Below are 13,202 nucleotides of genomic sequence, written 5' to 3' on the forward strand. Positions count from 1 at the left end.
CTTAGGACCATTTGCTTGAAAAATTGTTTTCCAGCCTTTTACTCTAAGGTAGTGTGTCTGTCTTTGTCACTGAGGTGGGTTTCCTGTATGCAGCAAAATGCTGGGTCCTGTTTACATATCCAGTCCGTTAGCCTATGTCTTTTTATTGGAGAATTGAGTCCATTGATGTTAAGAGATATTAAGGAACAGTGATTGTTGCTTCCTGTTATTTTTGTTATTAGAGGTGGAATTATCTTTTTTTTTATCCAAAGGCTTATTATATTTGGTAATGATCAGTAACAAGATGCCCATACAATCAGAAGTGTAACCCAATACCCAACCTAGATATACCAACTACCTTTGACTACTACAGACACGTGAACATCTGCCTCCATCTCTCTCATTCCTCTCTCGAGGTGGAATTATCTTTGTGTGGCTATCTTCTTTTGGATTTGTTGAAAGAGTATTACTTTCTTGCTCTTTCTAGGGTATAATTTCCCTCCTTGTATTGGAGCTTTCCGGCCATTATCCTTTGTAATGCTGGGTTTGTGGAAAGATATTATGTAAATTTGGATTTGTCATGGAATATCTTGGTTTCTCCATCTATGGTAACTGAGAGTTTTACTGGGTATAATAGCCTGGGCTGGCATTTGTGTTCTCTTAGGGTCTGTATGATGTCAGTCCAGGATCTTCTCGATTTTATAGTATCTGGTGAGAAGTCTGATGTAATTCTGATAGGTCTGCCTTTATATGCTACTTGGCATTTTCCCCTTACTGCTTTTAATATTCTTTCTTTGTTTTGTGCATTTGGTGTTTTGATTATTATGTGATGGGAGGTATTTCTTTTCTGGTCTAGTCTATTTGGAGTTCTGTGGGCTTCTTGTATGTTTATGGGCCTTTCTTTCTTTCTTTCTTTTTTTTTTTTTTTTTTTTTTTTTTTTTTTTTTTTCGAGACAGGGTTTCTCTGTACAGCCCTGGCTGTCCTGGAACTCACTCTGTAGACCAGGCTGGCCTCGAACTCAGAAATCTGCCTGCCTCTGCCTCCCGAGTGCTGGGATTACAGGCATGCGCCACCACCGCCCCGGCTGGGCATTTCTTTAGGTTAGGGAAGTTTTCTTCTATAATTTTGTTGAAGATACTTATTGGCCCTTTAAGTTGGGAATCTTCACTCTCTTCTATACCTATTATCCTTAGGTTTGGTCTTCTCATTGTGTCCTGGATTTCCTGGATGTATTGTGTTAAGAACTTTGTGCATTTTGCATTTTCTTTGGCAGCTGTGTCAATATTTTCTATGGCATCTTCTGCACCTGAGATTCTCTCTTCTATCTCTTATATTCTGTTGGTGATGCTTGCATCTATGACTCCTGATTTTTTTCCTAGGTTTTCTCTCTCCAGGGTAGTCTCCCTTTGTGATTTCTTTATTGTTTCTACTTCCACTTTTATGTCCTGGATGGTTTTGTTCAATTCCTTCACCTGTTTGGTTGTGTTCTCTTGTAATTCTTCAAGGGATTTTTGTGTTTCCTCCTTAAGGGCTTCTATCTGTTTACCTGTGTTCTCCTCAAGTTCTTTGAGAGTGTTAAATTTATGTCCTTCTTAAAGTCCTCTATCATCACCATTAGAAGTAATTTTAAATCTAAATCTTGCTTTCCTGTTGATATTGGGAATTCAGGACTTTCTAGTGTGGGAGAACTAGGTTCTAATGATGCCAAGTACCCTGGGTTGCTGATGCTTATGTTCTGCTTGCCTTTCGCCATCTGGATCTCATTAGTGCTACCAGCGCTGTCTCTTACTGGAGCCTGTCTTTCCTATTATCTTGGTTGTTTCAGAACTGTGTAGGGTGGGTGTTACTACTGGGGTTAGAGCTGGGGCCCAAGATCTGCTCAGTGCTCGGGTGCAGACAGGAAGGAACCAGTGCTCCCGGCCAGGAGTGAATCCTGGGTCCCTGTGGGTCCCAGTTACTCCCTGTTTGGCGGGTATTGCTGTCTCCTTACCTAAGATACTGCCCAGGTTAGAGCTCCTGGGAGGCCTGCTTCCTCTGGGATTTGTGAAATTGGGTGCAGAGCTGCCACCTGGGATCTGCTCAGTGCTTGGGCCCAGACTGGAAGGACCTATATAAATTCTTTAACTTGGGATTTTGAATGTCATTGCTTTCATTTATAGTTATAGATTTATCCTGAAATTGTTTTGTTTTTATTTTTTCTTTTTCTTTCTTCCTTTCCTTCCTTCCTTCTTTTTTTTGTTTTTTGTTTTTTCGAGACAGGGTTTCTCTGTGTAGCCCTGGCTATCCTGGAACTCACTCTGTAGACCAGGCTGGCGTCGAACTCAGAAATCCGCCTGCCTCTGCCTCCCAAGTGCTGGGATTAAAGGCGTGCGCCACCACTGCCCGGCTGCTTTCATTTTTTATAGAGTCGAATAATCCAGCAAAAACTTGAAGATGTTTGGACTATTTATCTACTATAGCAATTTTTTAAAAAGATTTATTTTTTATGTGTGTGAGTAACTATCACCGTCTTCAGACACACCAGAACAGGGCATCAGATCCCATTACAGATGGTTGTGAGCCACCATGTGGTTGCTGGGAATTAAACTCAGGACCTTTGGAGGAGCAGTCAGTACTCTTAACCACTGAGCCATCTCACCAGCCCTCCTCTAGCAAATTTTATGACGAGTTTTCGTCATCTTGGTGGGGCATCTGTCAGAATGACCTGAAAATAAAGTTTTTATCCTCCTAAACCCGTACAGCTTCTGACATCGGCGTGTAGGATGACAGGGATATTGATCGTGACTATCAAGTTCATCTTCCTCCATGATGCAGACAACGAAAACACCTGGCTTTGATCAAATTTCCATCAACCCGACAAGAGTGGTTACACACATTGGAGCCCTGAAGAACCTGGTCCTTCCTCATTTCTAAACACACACTGAGTTGGGGGCGGGAGGGCGTGGCTCAGTGGCTCACTCGTCTATCATGTGGAGGTTCTGTCTTCCAGCATCCAGAAATAAGTGAATCTAAGCCAAACAGAGAGGAAGTCAGTCTACAGAGCTGTCCAGGAGACCGTTTTTCAGTTACAGTCAGACCACATAAATAGAAAGCCTTTCTGGGCCATTCAGGATCTAAATTTTTGTGTTTGTTTATTTTGCTTCCCTCTCTCCTCTCCTCCCAGTCCTTATTCCTATCCCCTCCCCCCCATCCACTCCTCCTCCCTTTCTCCTCAAACAAGGGCAGGCCTCCCGTGGATATCAATCCGCCTCCACACATCAAATTGCAGTAGGACTAGGGGCATCTTCTCCTCTTGTAGCTAGACAAGGCACCCAGCTAGGAGAAAGGGATTCAAAGGCGGTCAACAGAGTCAGAGACAGCCCCTGCTCCTGCTGTTAGGAGCCCTGCATGAAGACCCAGCTGCGCAACTGTTACAGATGTGCAGAGGGCCCAGGTCTGTCCCATGCAAGCTCTCCGGTTAGTGGTTCGGTCTCTGTGGACCCCTATAGTCTCAGGTTAGTTGATTCTGTTGGTTTTCTTGTGGGGATTTAAATATTTTTAAATGATATTTATCATCATACCTGCAGTACACTAATATTAGAGAAGAAACAAAAAACACATGCATCTTGTCCAGCTGAGAGTAGACGAGTGGAGAAAGCAAAAATAACTAGACAACATCGTGAGAGCAAAACTAGTGGGGTGAAGTAGAGCCACTCGTGAGACAGCTCCCCAGGGAACGCGTCCCTCTGATGGACCCGGACCGAGTCCCTTCCGATAGCTCCCCAGGGAACGCATCCCCTTCCCTTGGCTTTTCTTCTCCCATAACTCAGCCACTTCGGCTACATGCACTCTTGCTTCCCGTGTGCTCTCTTGATCCTCCTGGCTCTCTCTCTCTCTCTCTCTCTCTCTCTCTCTCTCTCTCTCTCTCTCGCTAACTCTGCTGGTCACGTTCAGTCTGGACTCTTCGAGACGCCTTTGGCTACACTGTCTCTCATATCTATCTCCTCGACCATACACCAACACAGGGCATCACGTCCTCATTTTCATCAACCTCGACATTTGGATTTTCTATTAAAAAAATAACCCCACATCTCTGTAGCAGTCTTCAGACATATCATTAAAGGACATTGCATTCTATGACAGATGGTTGTGAGTCACCATGTGGTTGCTGGGAATTGAACTCAAGACCTCTGGAAGAGCAGCCAGGGTTCTTAACCATTGATTCATCTCTCTAGCCCCCATCAAGATTTCTTAATAATAAATAACCTTTTCCACTTTTTTTTAAAAAAAGATCACATGGATCACTCATGTGCACAGAGCCACACACAGACACACATACATATACATAATTTAAATAAACACTCTGCCGGGCAGTGGCGGCGCATGCCTTTAATCCCAGCATTTGGGAGGTAGAGGCAGGCGGATTTCTTAGTTTGAGTCCAGCCTGGTCTACAGAGTGAGTTCCAGGACAGCCAGGGCTACACAGAGAAACCCTGTCTCGAAAAACCAAAAACAAAAAAAAAAAGAAAAGAAAAGAAACTTGTTCGAAAGACTGTGACTTAACCTCTCAGACTGACAAAGCTTTGCTTCAGGTGACTCGTCCATGCTTCTCCAGTCCCTTCTGCTTCTTCACATTGTCCCTAGAGCGGCTCTGGATGGTGGTCGCTGTGTGTGTGAAGCCTGTGGACTAGGCCTGTGGACTAGGGGCGAGCTCGGTAGCCCAGACTGTGTTACGTAGTCTCAGGAGGAAGTCCACGTGGGTTGCAGCTCACCTCCAGCTCGCGCGTGCACCTGTCTTCATTGCCAACATTCCTGAGAGCCGCAGATGCCATTTCTTGTGTCACTGACACAAGCCCCTGCCGGGAAAAGCAACCTGTCCCTGTCCTGGGTGGGAGTCCTTCCTGAGCCTGCTCCGCAGGCTCCCTCGGGGACAGTCAGTGAGGCCTCAGTGTGCGTGTGAGCATCGATCGGCTCGCTGGTTTTAGCGACAGTCCGCCGTGTCGGCGTTCCGTCACGTCGGGGAGACGACAGCCACTGATGTCTTCTGAGACAAATTCGCTGTTTGCACAGGTGGAACCGGAGCCAGAGGAACTGGCTTCCAGAGCAGAGTGGGGTCTGTGGGCTGAGAGTGAGGATAGGAAAGAGCGAAGAGGGAGGGACAGAGAAGAGAGAGGAGAGAGGAAAGAAGAGAGAGAGATCTCCCCGGGCCCAGTCCTTGTCCTTCATCGCTGTCTTGGTTAGTAAACTATTTATTTCTGCCACTGTCCCCGCGCCCAGCTGGGTCCCTTGCTGCAGGACACGATCACCTGGAAACGCCGGTAGGCGTCCTCTAGCAGCGCCACCCAGCGGTCAGCGCAGAAGCTGCGGGGGCGTGGCCTGTGACGTCAGGGTGGGCGTAACCTGCCCCGGAAGCGGGCGCTGAGGACCAGGGAGCGGGGACATGGAGGCACCCGGGGTGCTGCTGGTGATGGGCGTGAGCGGCTCCGGGAAGTAGGTCGTGGGGGCGGCGGGCGGGCGGGAGCTGGGAGGCTGCGGGGGCCCTGAGCCCTGGGAGCCATGCCTTTGCCTCCTCTGCCCGGCTGGCAGCTCCCCAGGCTCTGCCTGCGACGGCGGCTAGCGACCCCTCTCAGCCTTCAGCCTTACAAACCTGGGCCCGGTGACATCTTGCAGAACATGGTGGGAGGGTGCGAACCCCAAACCAAGAGGCAAAAAACCCTCGCCCTGGGTCTTTACAAAGCTTTGCCTGGGCGGATGGTCTCCCTCTTAGGTGAGTTTCTGGATTTTTCTAAATAGGTTTTGAAAAGTGAGAGCGAGCCTTGATCGTGTTTCTGCTTAGGCTGGAATGCTTCTGTGGAAAGTGCTTGATAGAACTCTGCAAAACATGCATTTCCTTCTCAGCCCAGTGCCGGGAGGTTCAGAAGTAAGCAAGCGACAGGCACTTGGTTTGATAGACGCCGTCTAACTGGGAGATTCTTTAAACTGAAAGTGAAATGGAACACAGTAACTCGGTGGTGGAGTGTTCGATTGTCGTGCCGGGGGTCAATTCCTGCACCACAGAATGAACAGAGGCGAAAACCCCGCTGTTGTACAGCTGGGAAGCCCGTCCACTGTGTTCACAGTCTCTCCCCAGAAACCCTTTCTCTTCAGTCCAGAACCGCACCTAGTCCATAGTAAGTGCTCAGATTGTCTTTGTGGTAGAGACCGGAAGGACAAGCCTGAGAGAGTATTACCGGTGCTCGTTTTCTGACGGAGTGGCTGGACTGGACTGATTTGGAAACAGTTCAGGGGCTGGGGACTCGATGAAGGCGCTGAATGAGAACTCAGTTGAGTGACAGGCACTGCAGGGTGAAAAACTAAGGGGAGCTCTGCAGGAGAGATGGAGGAGGGTGTCGATGGGTCTATCTCTGCTCCTGCTGGTGTGTCTTTTATGTCAACGGGTTTTTGACTACATGTTTGTCCGAGTACCACAAGGATACAATGTACAAGGTGGCCAGAAGAGGGCATCAGAGTCCCTGCGATAGGAGTTCCATACAGATGGTTGCAAGCTGCCTTGTGAGTTCTGGGAACCAAACCCAGAGCCAAGCCCCTGGAAGAGCAGCCAATGCTCTAACTGCTGAGTCACCTTTCCAGCATTGAGTGTATCTGGGAGACTAACGGGGTTTTGAAGTGTTTATGGGCCCCCAAACTTTACACAGTGTGTTGGCATTTAAACATTTTATTAAGCCCCTGTCATTGGATGTATCAACCACACTTCAGGGCAGGCCCCATGCCCAGGAGTAGTTGGCCAACACAAAACAAATCGATAGTATTTTTTAAAACAAACAAACAAACAAACAAACAAGCAAACAAAACCCTCTTGAATCTTTGATAAAAGTACAATTTTCTTCATTCAATGTTCTTTCTCGAAAGATAAACATCTGTACAGTACGGACTAAAACATTCTCTCTTGTTGTTTTTGGTTGGTTGGTTGGTTAGTTGATTTGGTTTGGTTTTTCAAGACAGGTTTTCTCTGTGTTAACAGAATCCTGGCTGTCCTGGACTCACATAGTAGACTAAGTTGGCCTCGAACTCAGAGATCCAACTGCCTCTGCTTCCTAGTGCTGGGACTAAAAGTCATGCAGCCACCACACCTGGCTATTTTTGGGTTTTGAGTCAGCATCTCCATGTCCTATCCAACTGGCCTAGAACCAACTGTCCACGTTCCTGCCTTCACTCCTTATGTCTACCACAAAGCTACAAAATGCTGATTACCGAGAAACAACCTTACACTGGTGTGTGTGTGTGTGTGTGTGTGTGTGTGTGTGTGTGTAGGGAATTGTTTTTCCAGACAGTGGCTACATAAGACAGCCTGTGTGGGCCAGAGGTCTCCTTACAGAGATTGTCCTGCCTTTACCTCCAAGTGTTGGGATATCGGGTACGTGTCACCACCCCTGGCTCAGAGTTTTAGTTAGATATGATACATTGCTTTCTGGCTAACACACCTTCACTGGTATTCCTAAGGACAGTGAAGGCCATCTCTAGACTCCATAGCTAAGGGCATGACTGCTCTAGGACCACAGAGGGGCCTGCTTCTTAGTACCAGCTGTGACCGATATGCATCTCTCAGGCACTCTATCAGAATAGCTGTCACTCACACGTGTTGGGCAGAAATAGCATCACCTGTATTCTCTCCACAGATCCACTGTGGGTGCACTGCTGGCCTCCAAGGTAACTACCCTCACCCACTGTGTTCTTATCCATGGCTTCCTCCCTTTCCTTTGGCCTATGTTTGTGCAGATACCTCAACATGGAATCCAGGTTTCTTCCTGGTAGTGAAAAATCAGAGTTGTCAGTGAGAGAGGGGCAGTCTCAGACCAGTTATGTCTACATCTACCTGCCAAGAAGCTCCCGGTGCCTGTCACAAGGGTCATCTTGCTGACGCTACATATCTTTCCTTTTGTTCCTAAAGCTGGGGTGGAAATTCTATGATGCCGACGATTACCACTCCGAGGAGAATCGGATAAAGATGGGGAAAGGGGTGCCACTGAGCGACCAGGTAACATTGGCTACGGGTGTCCAATATCTCTGTAACACGCCTCCACATCTGTTAGCCTAGAACCAGAACTTCCTCCGTGAATTCTGCCCCAGGAGTGAACCACCTCTGCCCTCCCTGGGTGCAGCCTGCCACAGCTTTTTGCGGGGGCGGGGGGTTAATCTTCAGTCCTCGAGTGGGCAGAGGCTCCCTTGTGCTCGTACAGGGAAGTTAGTGCCTCCCGGGTCCTTTCACCTCCTCAATACCACCAAGTTCTGGTGAATCCCACTCCAGGACAACAGCGATTATGGAAACTCCAGTGCGGCTGTGGGTCTTTGTTACTCTTCTGTTGCTGTGCTATAAAGCACGGCCAAGGCATCTCATAAAAAGAAAACATTAATTGGACTTATGGTTTCAGAGGGTTAGAATCCATGACGGTAGAGCATGGCACGGCAGCAGGGACAGCTTAGATTTTACATATCGATCTGAGACAGGAGGCAGAGAGCACGCTGGGAATGCACAAGTCTTCTGATACCTCAATTCCTGCGCCCAAGGACACACCTCCTCCAGGAAGATCACGCCTCTTAATCCTTCCCCAAAACTTTCATCAACCGGGAAACCAAGTAGTCAAACATCTGAGCCTATGGGGTCCGTTCTCACTCCAACCACCACACCACGTCACCATGTCTGAGACTCTCCCGGAGTGTAACTGATCTCAAGGTGGCTGAGTCTCTTTTAGAAATGTCAGATACTCCATCTCCATCGGAGCCAATCAGCCCCTTGGCCCCGCCCATCTCCATCGGAGCCAATCAGCCACTTAGTCCCACCCACCTCCATGTCCATCGGAACCAATCAGCCCCTTAGTCACTGTGTTCCTCCTTTTTGTGTCCACTGTCCCACTGCTCTCCAGAATGTGTTTCCTCCTTCATGACTGACCAATGTTCATCTTAATATCTCAGCTCCTGGGCCACTCCTTGGGGAGCCTACTCAGAGGCTGTACTTCCCCTGTTGAACTGAAGGTCTTGATAATCCGCCAAAAAGTAAGGCTTTCCGACAGTGAATTTGAGCTGTTTAGATGCTGTGGTGGTTTGTATATGCTTGGCCCAGGGAGTGGCACTATTAGGAAGTGTGGCCTTGTTGGAGTAGGTGTGTCACTGTGGGCGTGGACTTTAAGACTCTCATCCTAGCTGCCTGGAAGACAATCTTTTCCTGTTAGTCTCCAGAACCAGATTTAGAACTCTCAGCTCCTCCTGCACCATGCCTGCCTGGGCACTGCTGTGCTCACTTACCTTGATGATAATGGACTGAACCTCTGAACCTGTAAGTCAGCACCAATTAAATGTTGTCCCAAGAGTTGCCTTGGTCATGGTGTCTGTTCACAGCGGTAAAACCCTAGCCAAGACACATGCAAAAAAAGGAGTGGGGAGTGGGGGTGTTGGGAGTGTGGAGGTGTGGGGTGGCAACACCTCTACAGAACCCCAGGAAAGGAAGTAGAACTTTTTTGGCGACATTGGAACTTCAAGCTTGAGTCCCCTTCTGCTACACAGCCGCAGGAGCTGCTTTAGAGAATACACCTGAGAGGCTAGAGAGGTGGCTCAGTGCTTAAGAGCTCTGGCTGGCTTTGGCTGCTCTTGCAGAGGTCTGGGGTTCTGTTCTCAGCACCCACAGGGCTCTCACAGCTGCCTGGAACTCCAGTTCCAGGGGATTCCTCAGCCCTCTTCCCACTCAGCGAGCACTGCAAGCATTCAGTATCCTTAGATAACACGCCGGCAAAACAAAAACATAAAAGAAAACAAAACTTAAAAAGGAAAACATAAGCCGGGCGGTAGTGGCGCATGCCTTTAATCCCAGCACTTGGGAGGCAGAGGCAGGCGGATTTCTGAGTTCGAGGCCAGCCTGGTCTACAGAGTGAGTTCCAGGACAGCCAGGGCTACACAGAAAAACCCTGTTTCGAAAAAAACAAAAAACAAAAAACAAAAAAAAAAAAAAAAGGAAAACATATATACAAGAAGTTAAAAGATTTCTAATAATAGTATCATCTTTCTAATCTCTTTTCATGCTTGCATGTGGTAGGAAACCTTGGCTCACCAGAGTCGCTTTGGGAGACAAATTCAAATGGTGCATTAAGACATTAAGTCCAGGCTGGGGTAGAACTCAGCTGCAGATCAAGTGCTTAGCTGTAGCTTCTGATCAGACACATTGAAAGAATCTATCAGCCACAGTAAGAGGTGTGTGCATGAAAGACAGGACGTCTGTGCCACTCGGGGGCTGGAGGGGGTATTAAATATTGTAACTTAAGGGGATTTATAGTATTATGGAAGGATTCATCTGCACCAGGACCAAGAAAACGTTTCTGTGGTTGAAGGCCTATGACCTGCCCCGCCCCCGGCCTGCCCCGCCCCCAGCCTGTTCATGCCCAGTTCTCTTAACTACTGAGATCTCTTTGAAGCTGACTGTTGTGACTGTGGTACAAGCAGTACTGGGGAAGCTACTCTGAGTCTGTTCTAATTTCAGGACAGGATTCCATGGCTTTGCAGCTTGCACGACATTTTACTAAGGTATGACGTCATGCCCGCCCGTGGTATAATCCAGTAAATTAAAAAGATCACTTCTGAAACCACAACTGGATGCATCCATCAGGGTGGAGACAAACACTTAGCGCTTGCGCATACCAGGTACCCAGACAACTTCTGTCCTCAGGTCAGCTCTGAATGGGCCCATTTTACAGGTGAGGCGCTGATGCCTGGGGACATAACATTGGATCCCAAGACTATTCAGATCCTCAGTTTAAGACTGCTTAACGCCCACTGCTTAATCTCCGTTTTCAAGTAGCACTTTACATCGGCAGAGACAAGCTATTGACACCTATAACTGACAACCTTTACATGGTTTCATTCTTCTGTCCTTATCTTTTTTCGGGGGGGCGGGGGGGTATGTGTTTTCTTATATTTTGAAAACAGAGATGTGGCTTTGGGACAGCCCGTCGTTCTAGCCTGTTCAGCTCTGAAGAAAATGTACAGAGACATCTTGATCCGAGGAGGAAGCGATGCGCCTCTGAAAGGCGATGACTCGGCGAAGGAGGAACCGCTGGCTGGCGGGCAGCTCCTGGTGGTCTACCTCTGCGGGTCATTTGACGTCATTTATGAACGCTTGCTCCAAAGAAAAGGACATTTTATGCCGCCCGAGTTACTACAGTCACAGTTCAGTATTCTGGAGCCCCCATCAGCTCCCGAAAACTTCATCCAAATCAGTGTGGACAAAGGTCTCCCGGAGATCACTGCTGCCGTTATGGAAGCCCTCAGATGAAGTATTGTTTCCAAGCTCCTCACCCATGGTGTCTTCTAAATTCTTTGTTTTAGAGACAGGGTTTCTCTGTGTAGACAAGGCTGGTCTGGAACTCAGAGATCTACCTGTCTCTGACACCTCCCTTCCCCCCAGGGCTGGGATTAAAGGCATGCACCACCATCGGGCTGTATTGTAAATTCTTAATTGGGAACAAACCGCAGTTCGTGGAGGTGGGGTAGTTGTTTGACTGTATTGGGAGTTTGTGGTGTGCTTGGCAGTGTGCAGCTGTGGCAGGACAAGGGGAGGATGTTAAAAGTTAAAAACAGGCTGGAGAGATAGCTCAGTGGTTAAACGCACTGACTACTCTTCCAGAGGTCCTGAGTTCAATTCCCAGCAACCACATGGTGGCTCACAACCATCTGTAATGGGATCTGATGCCCTCTTCTGGTGTCTGAAGACAGCTGCAGTGTGCTCATAGACATAAATAAATAAATCTTTTTTTTTAAATGTTAAAAAGTAAAGTTTAACTCCATGTACAATGTAACCAGATAGAAATAAATAAATCTTTTTTTTAAATGTTAAAAAGTGAAGTTTAACTCCATGTACAATGTAACCAGATAGAGAAAATTCTGTAATCAATGCTACAACTTACTGTCTTTCAAAAGAACAATCGACTCTTGCCTGTATGTGTACAAAAGAATGAAATTTGCTCTCCTGGAAACTGGTTTCTTCCATAGAAACCTGAACAGACCCGAGCCACCCACTGCATGCCACACTGCCAAGTACAGTGGCGACTGCTTTTAAATATTTTACGTTAGCATACAAAATCACAGGCCTTGTCCTCTGCCCTTTGCTATCTATAATCTCATTTATTCATTGTCATTGTTATTAGTGGGTTGTTGAGACAGGTTGGCCTCAAAGTCAGACAGTTGCCTCTTTCTGCCACTTCAGTGCTGGATTAAAGGCTAGTCCCACCATAAATGGCTTCATTTTCATACATCTGTCTTTATTCTAATCTGTCTGTCTCCCTCCCTCCCTTCCCCCACCCTGCATCTCCTGCTCCTCTCTGCCTGGTTCTCTTCTTTTCCCCAGAAGGCCATCTTCCTACACTCAGGGCTCCCACCCTTTTCTTTAGACCTTTTCCTACACACACACACACACACACACACACACACACCCTATATGTATATATAAGTGTATATATAAGTTTAGAACCAGCTTGGGAAAGAAAGGGGTCTTTTCACAACTACCCAAAACGTCACTGAATATACACACATTTAACTGTTGATGGACATCTCAGGCTGGCTCCATTTCCTGATAGGGCTACAAGCAGCTGCCCAGCTAACGGAAGCAAAGGGTTGTTGTTTGGTTGAGTGATGAGTGTGATGGGTTGTCTTGTCAACCTGATGGGAGTTAGAATCACCATGGGGAAAGATCATGAGGGCTTTTCTTTTTTTTTTTTTTTGGTTTTTCGAGACAGGATTTCTCTGTGTAGCCCAGGCTGTCCTGGAACTCACTCTGTAGACCAGGCTGGTCTCGAACTCAGAAATCTGCCTGCCTCTGCCTCCCAAGTGCTGGGATTAAAGGCGTGCGCCACCACCATCCGGCGCTTTTCTCCTTTTTAAAATCATCTTTGTGTCTTTTGAGACAGTGTGTCTGTTGTGTCCGCTCTCCTGGAACTCGTTATATAGACCAGGCTGGCTTCAAGCTCATAGAATATAAGACTTAAAGTGTGTGTTACCATACCCCGTGAGGGATTTTTTTTTAATGGGTTTAACGGATGTGGAAAGACACACCCCAGTGTGGACTTGGGTCCACCCAAGTGTAGCACCCGTGGACTTGGGTCCTACGCTGAGTGGAAAGGATTCCATGAGCTGAGTCCAGGCTCCACTGTCTGTGGAAGCTGTGTGACCAGCCACTCTGAGTCCTTGCACGATGGAGTATATC

General features: G+C 47.5%; 2 protein-coding genes across 5 annotated transcripts in view; one reads left to right on the plus strand and one right to left on the minus strand.

The window, feature by feature from the left end:
• Positions 1-2,777, minus strand: part of Hnrnpa0 (heterogeneous nuclear ribonucleoprotein A0) — a 23,067-nt gene extending 20,290 nt beyond the window's left edge. Inside the window, exon 1 of the mRNA XM_028771985.1 lies at positions 2,720-2,777. Within this exon, the coding sequence (XP_028627818.1) occupies positions 2,720-2,777 (58 nt within the window). The remainder of the gene's footprint in view (positions 1-2,719) is intronic.
• Positions 2,778-5,367: 2,590 nt separating this feature from the next.
• Positions 5,368-11,627, plus strand: Idnk (IDNK gluconokinase). 4 transcript variants are annotated; one of them, XM_028772182.1, is made up of 5 exons: positions 5,368-5,449; positions 7,636-7,666; positions 7,908-7,994; positions 10,485-10,528; positions 10,931-11,625. In XM_028772182.1, exons 1-5 carry the CDS (start codon positions 5,400-5,402, stop codon positions 11,274-11,276), a joined length of 558 nt encoding a protein of 185 aa, XP_028628015.1. In that variant the 5' UTR covers positions 5,368-5,399; the 3' UTR covers positions 11,277-11,625. The 4 variants fall into 4 exon arrangements, with proteins under 4 accessions (XP_028628015.1, XP_028628017.1, XP_028628018.1 ...); XM_028772185.1 differs by lacking the exon at positions 5,368-5,449 and adding an exon at positions 5,643-5,726 and having other exon boundaries at positions 10,931-11,627; XM_028772183.1 differs by lacking the exon at positions 5,368-5,449 and adding an exon at positions 5,811-5,879 and having other exon boundaries at positions 10,931-11,627.
• The last annotated feature ends 1,575 nt before the right edge of the window (positions 11,628-13,202 follow it).

The sequence above is a fragment of the Grammomys surdaster genome, unplaced genomic scaffold (assembly GCF_004785775.1).
Source record: "Grammomys surdaster isolate TR1022 unplaced genomic scaffold, NIH_TR_1.0 211, whole genome shotgun sequence".
NCBI classification, from domain to species: domain Eukaryota; kingdom Metazoa; phylum Chordata; class Mammalia; order Rodentia; family Muridae; genus Grammomys; species Grammomys surdaster.

Coding starts and splice junctions, on each gene's coding strand:
- Idnk (XM_028772182.1), top strand. CDS start 5,400: ATGGAGGCACCCGGGGTGCTGCTGGTGATGGGCGTGAGCGGCTCCGGG. Junction 5,450..7,635: donor GGCGTGAGCGGCTCCGGGAA/GTAGGTCGTGGG, acceptor TTCTCTCCACAG/ATCCACTGTGGGTGCACTGC. Junction 7,667..7,907: donor GTGCACTGCTGGCCTCCAAG/GTAACTACCCTC, acceptor TTGTTCCTAAAG/CTGGGGTGGAAATTCTATGA.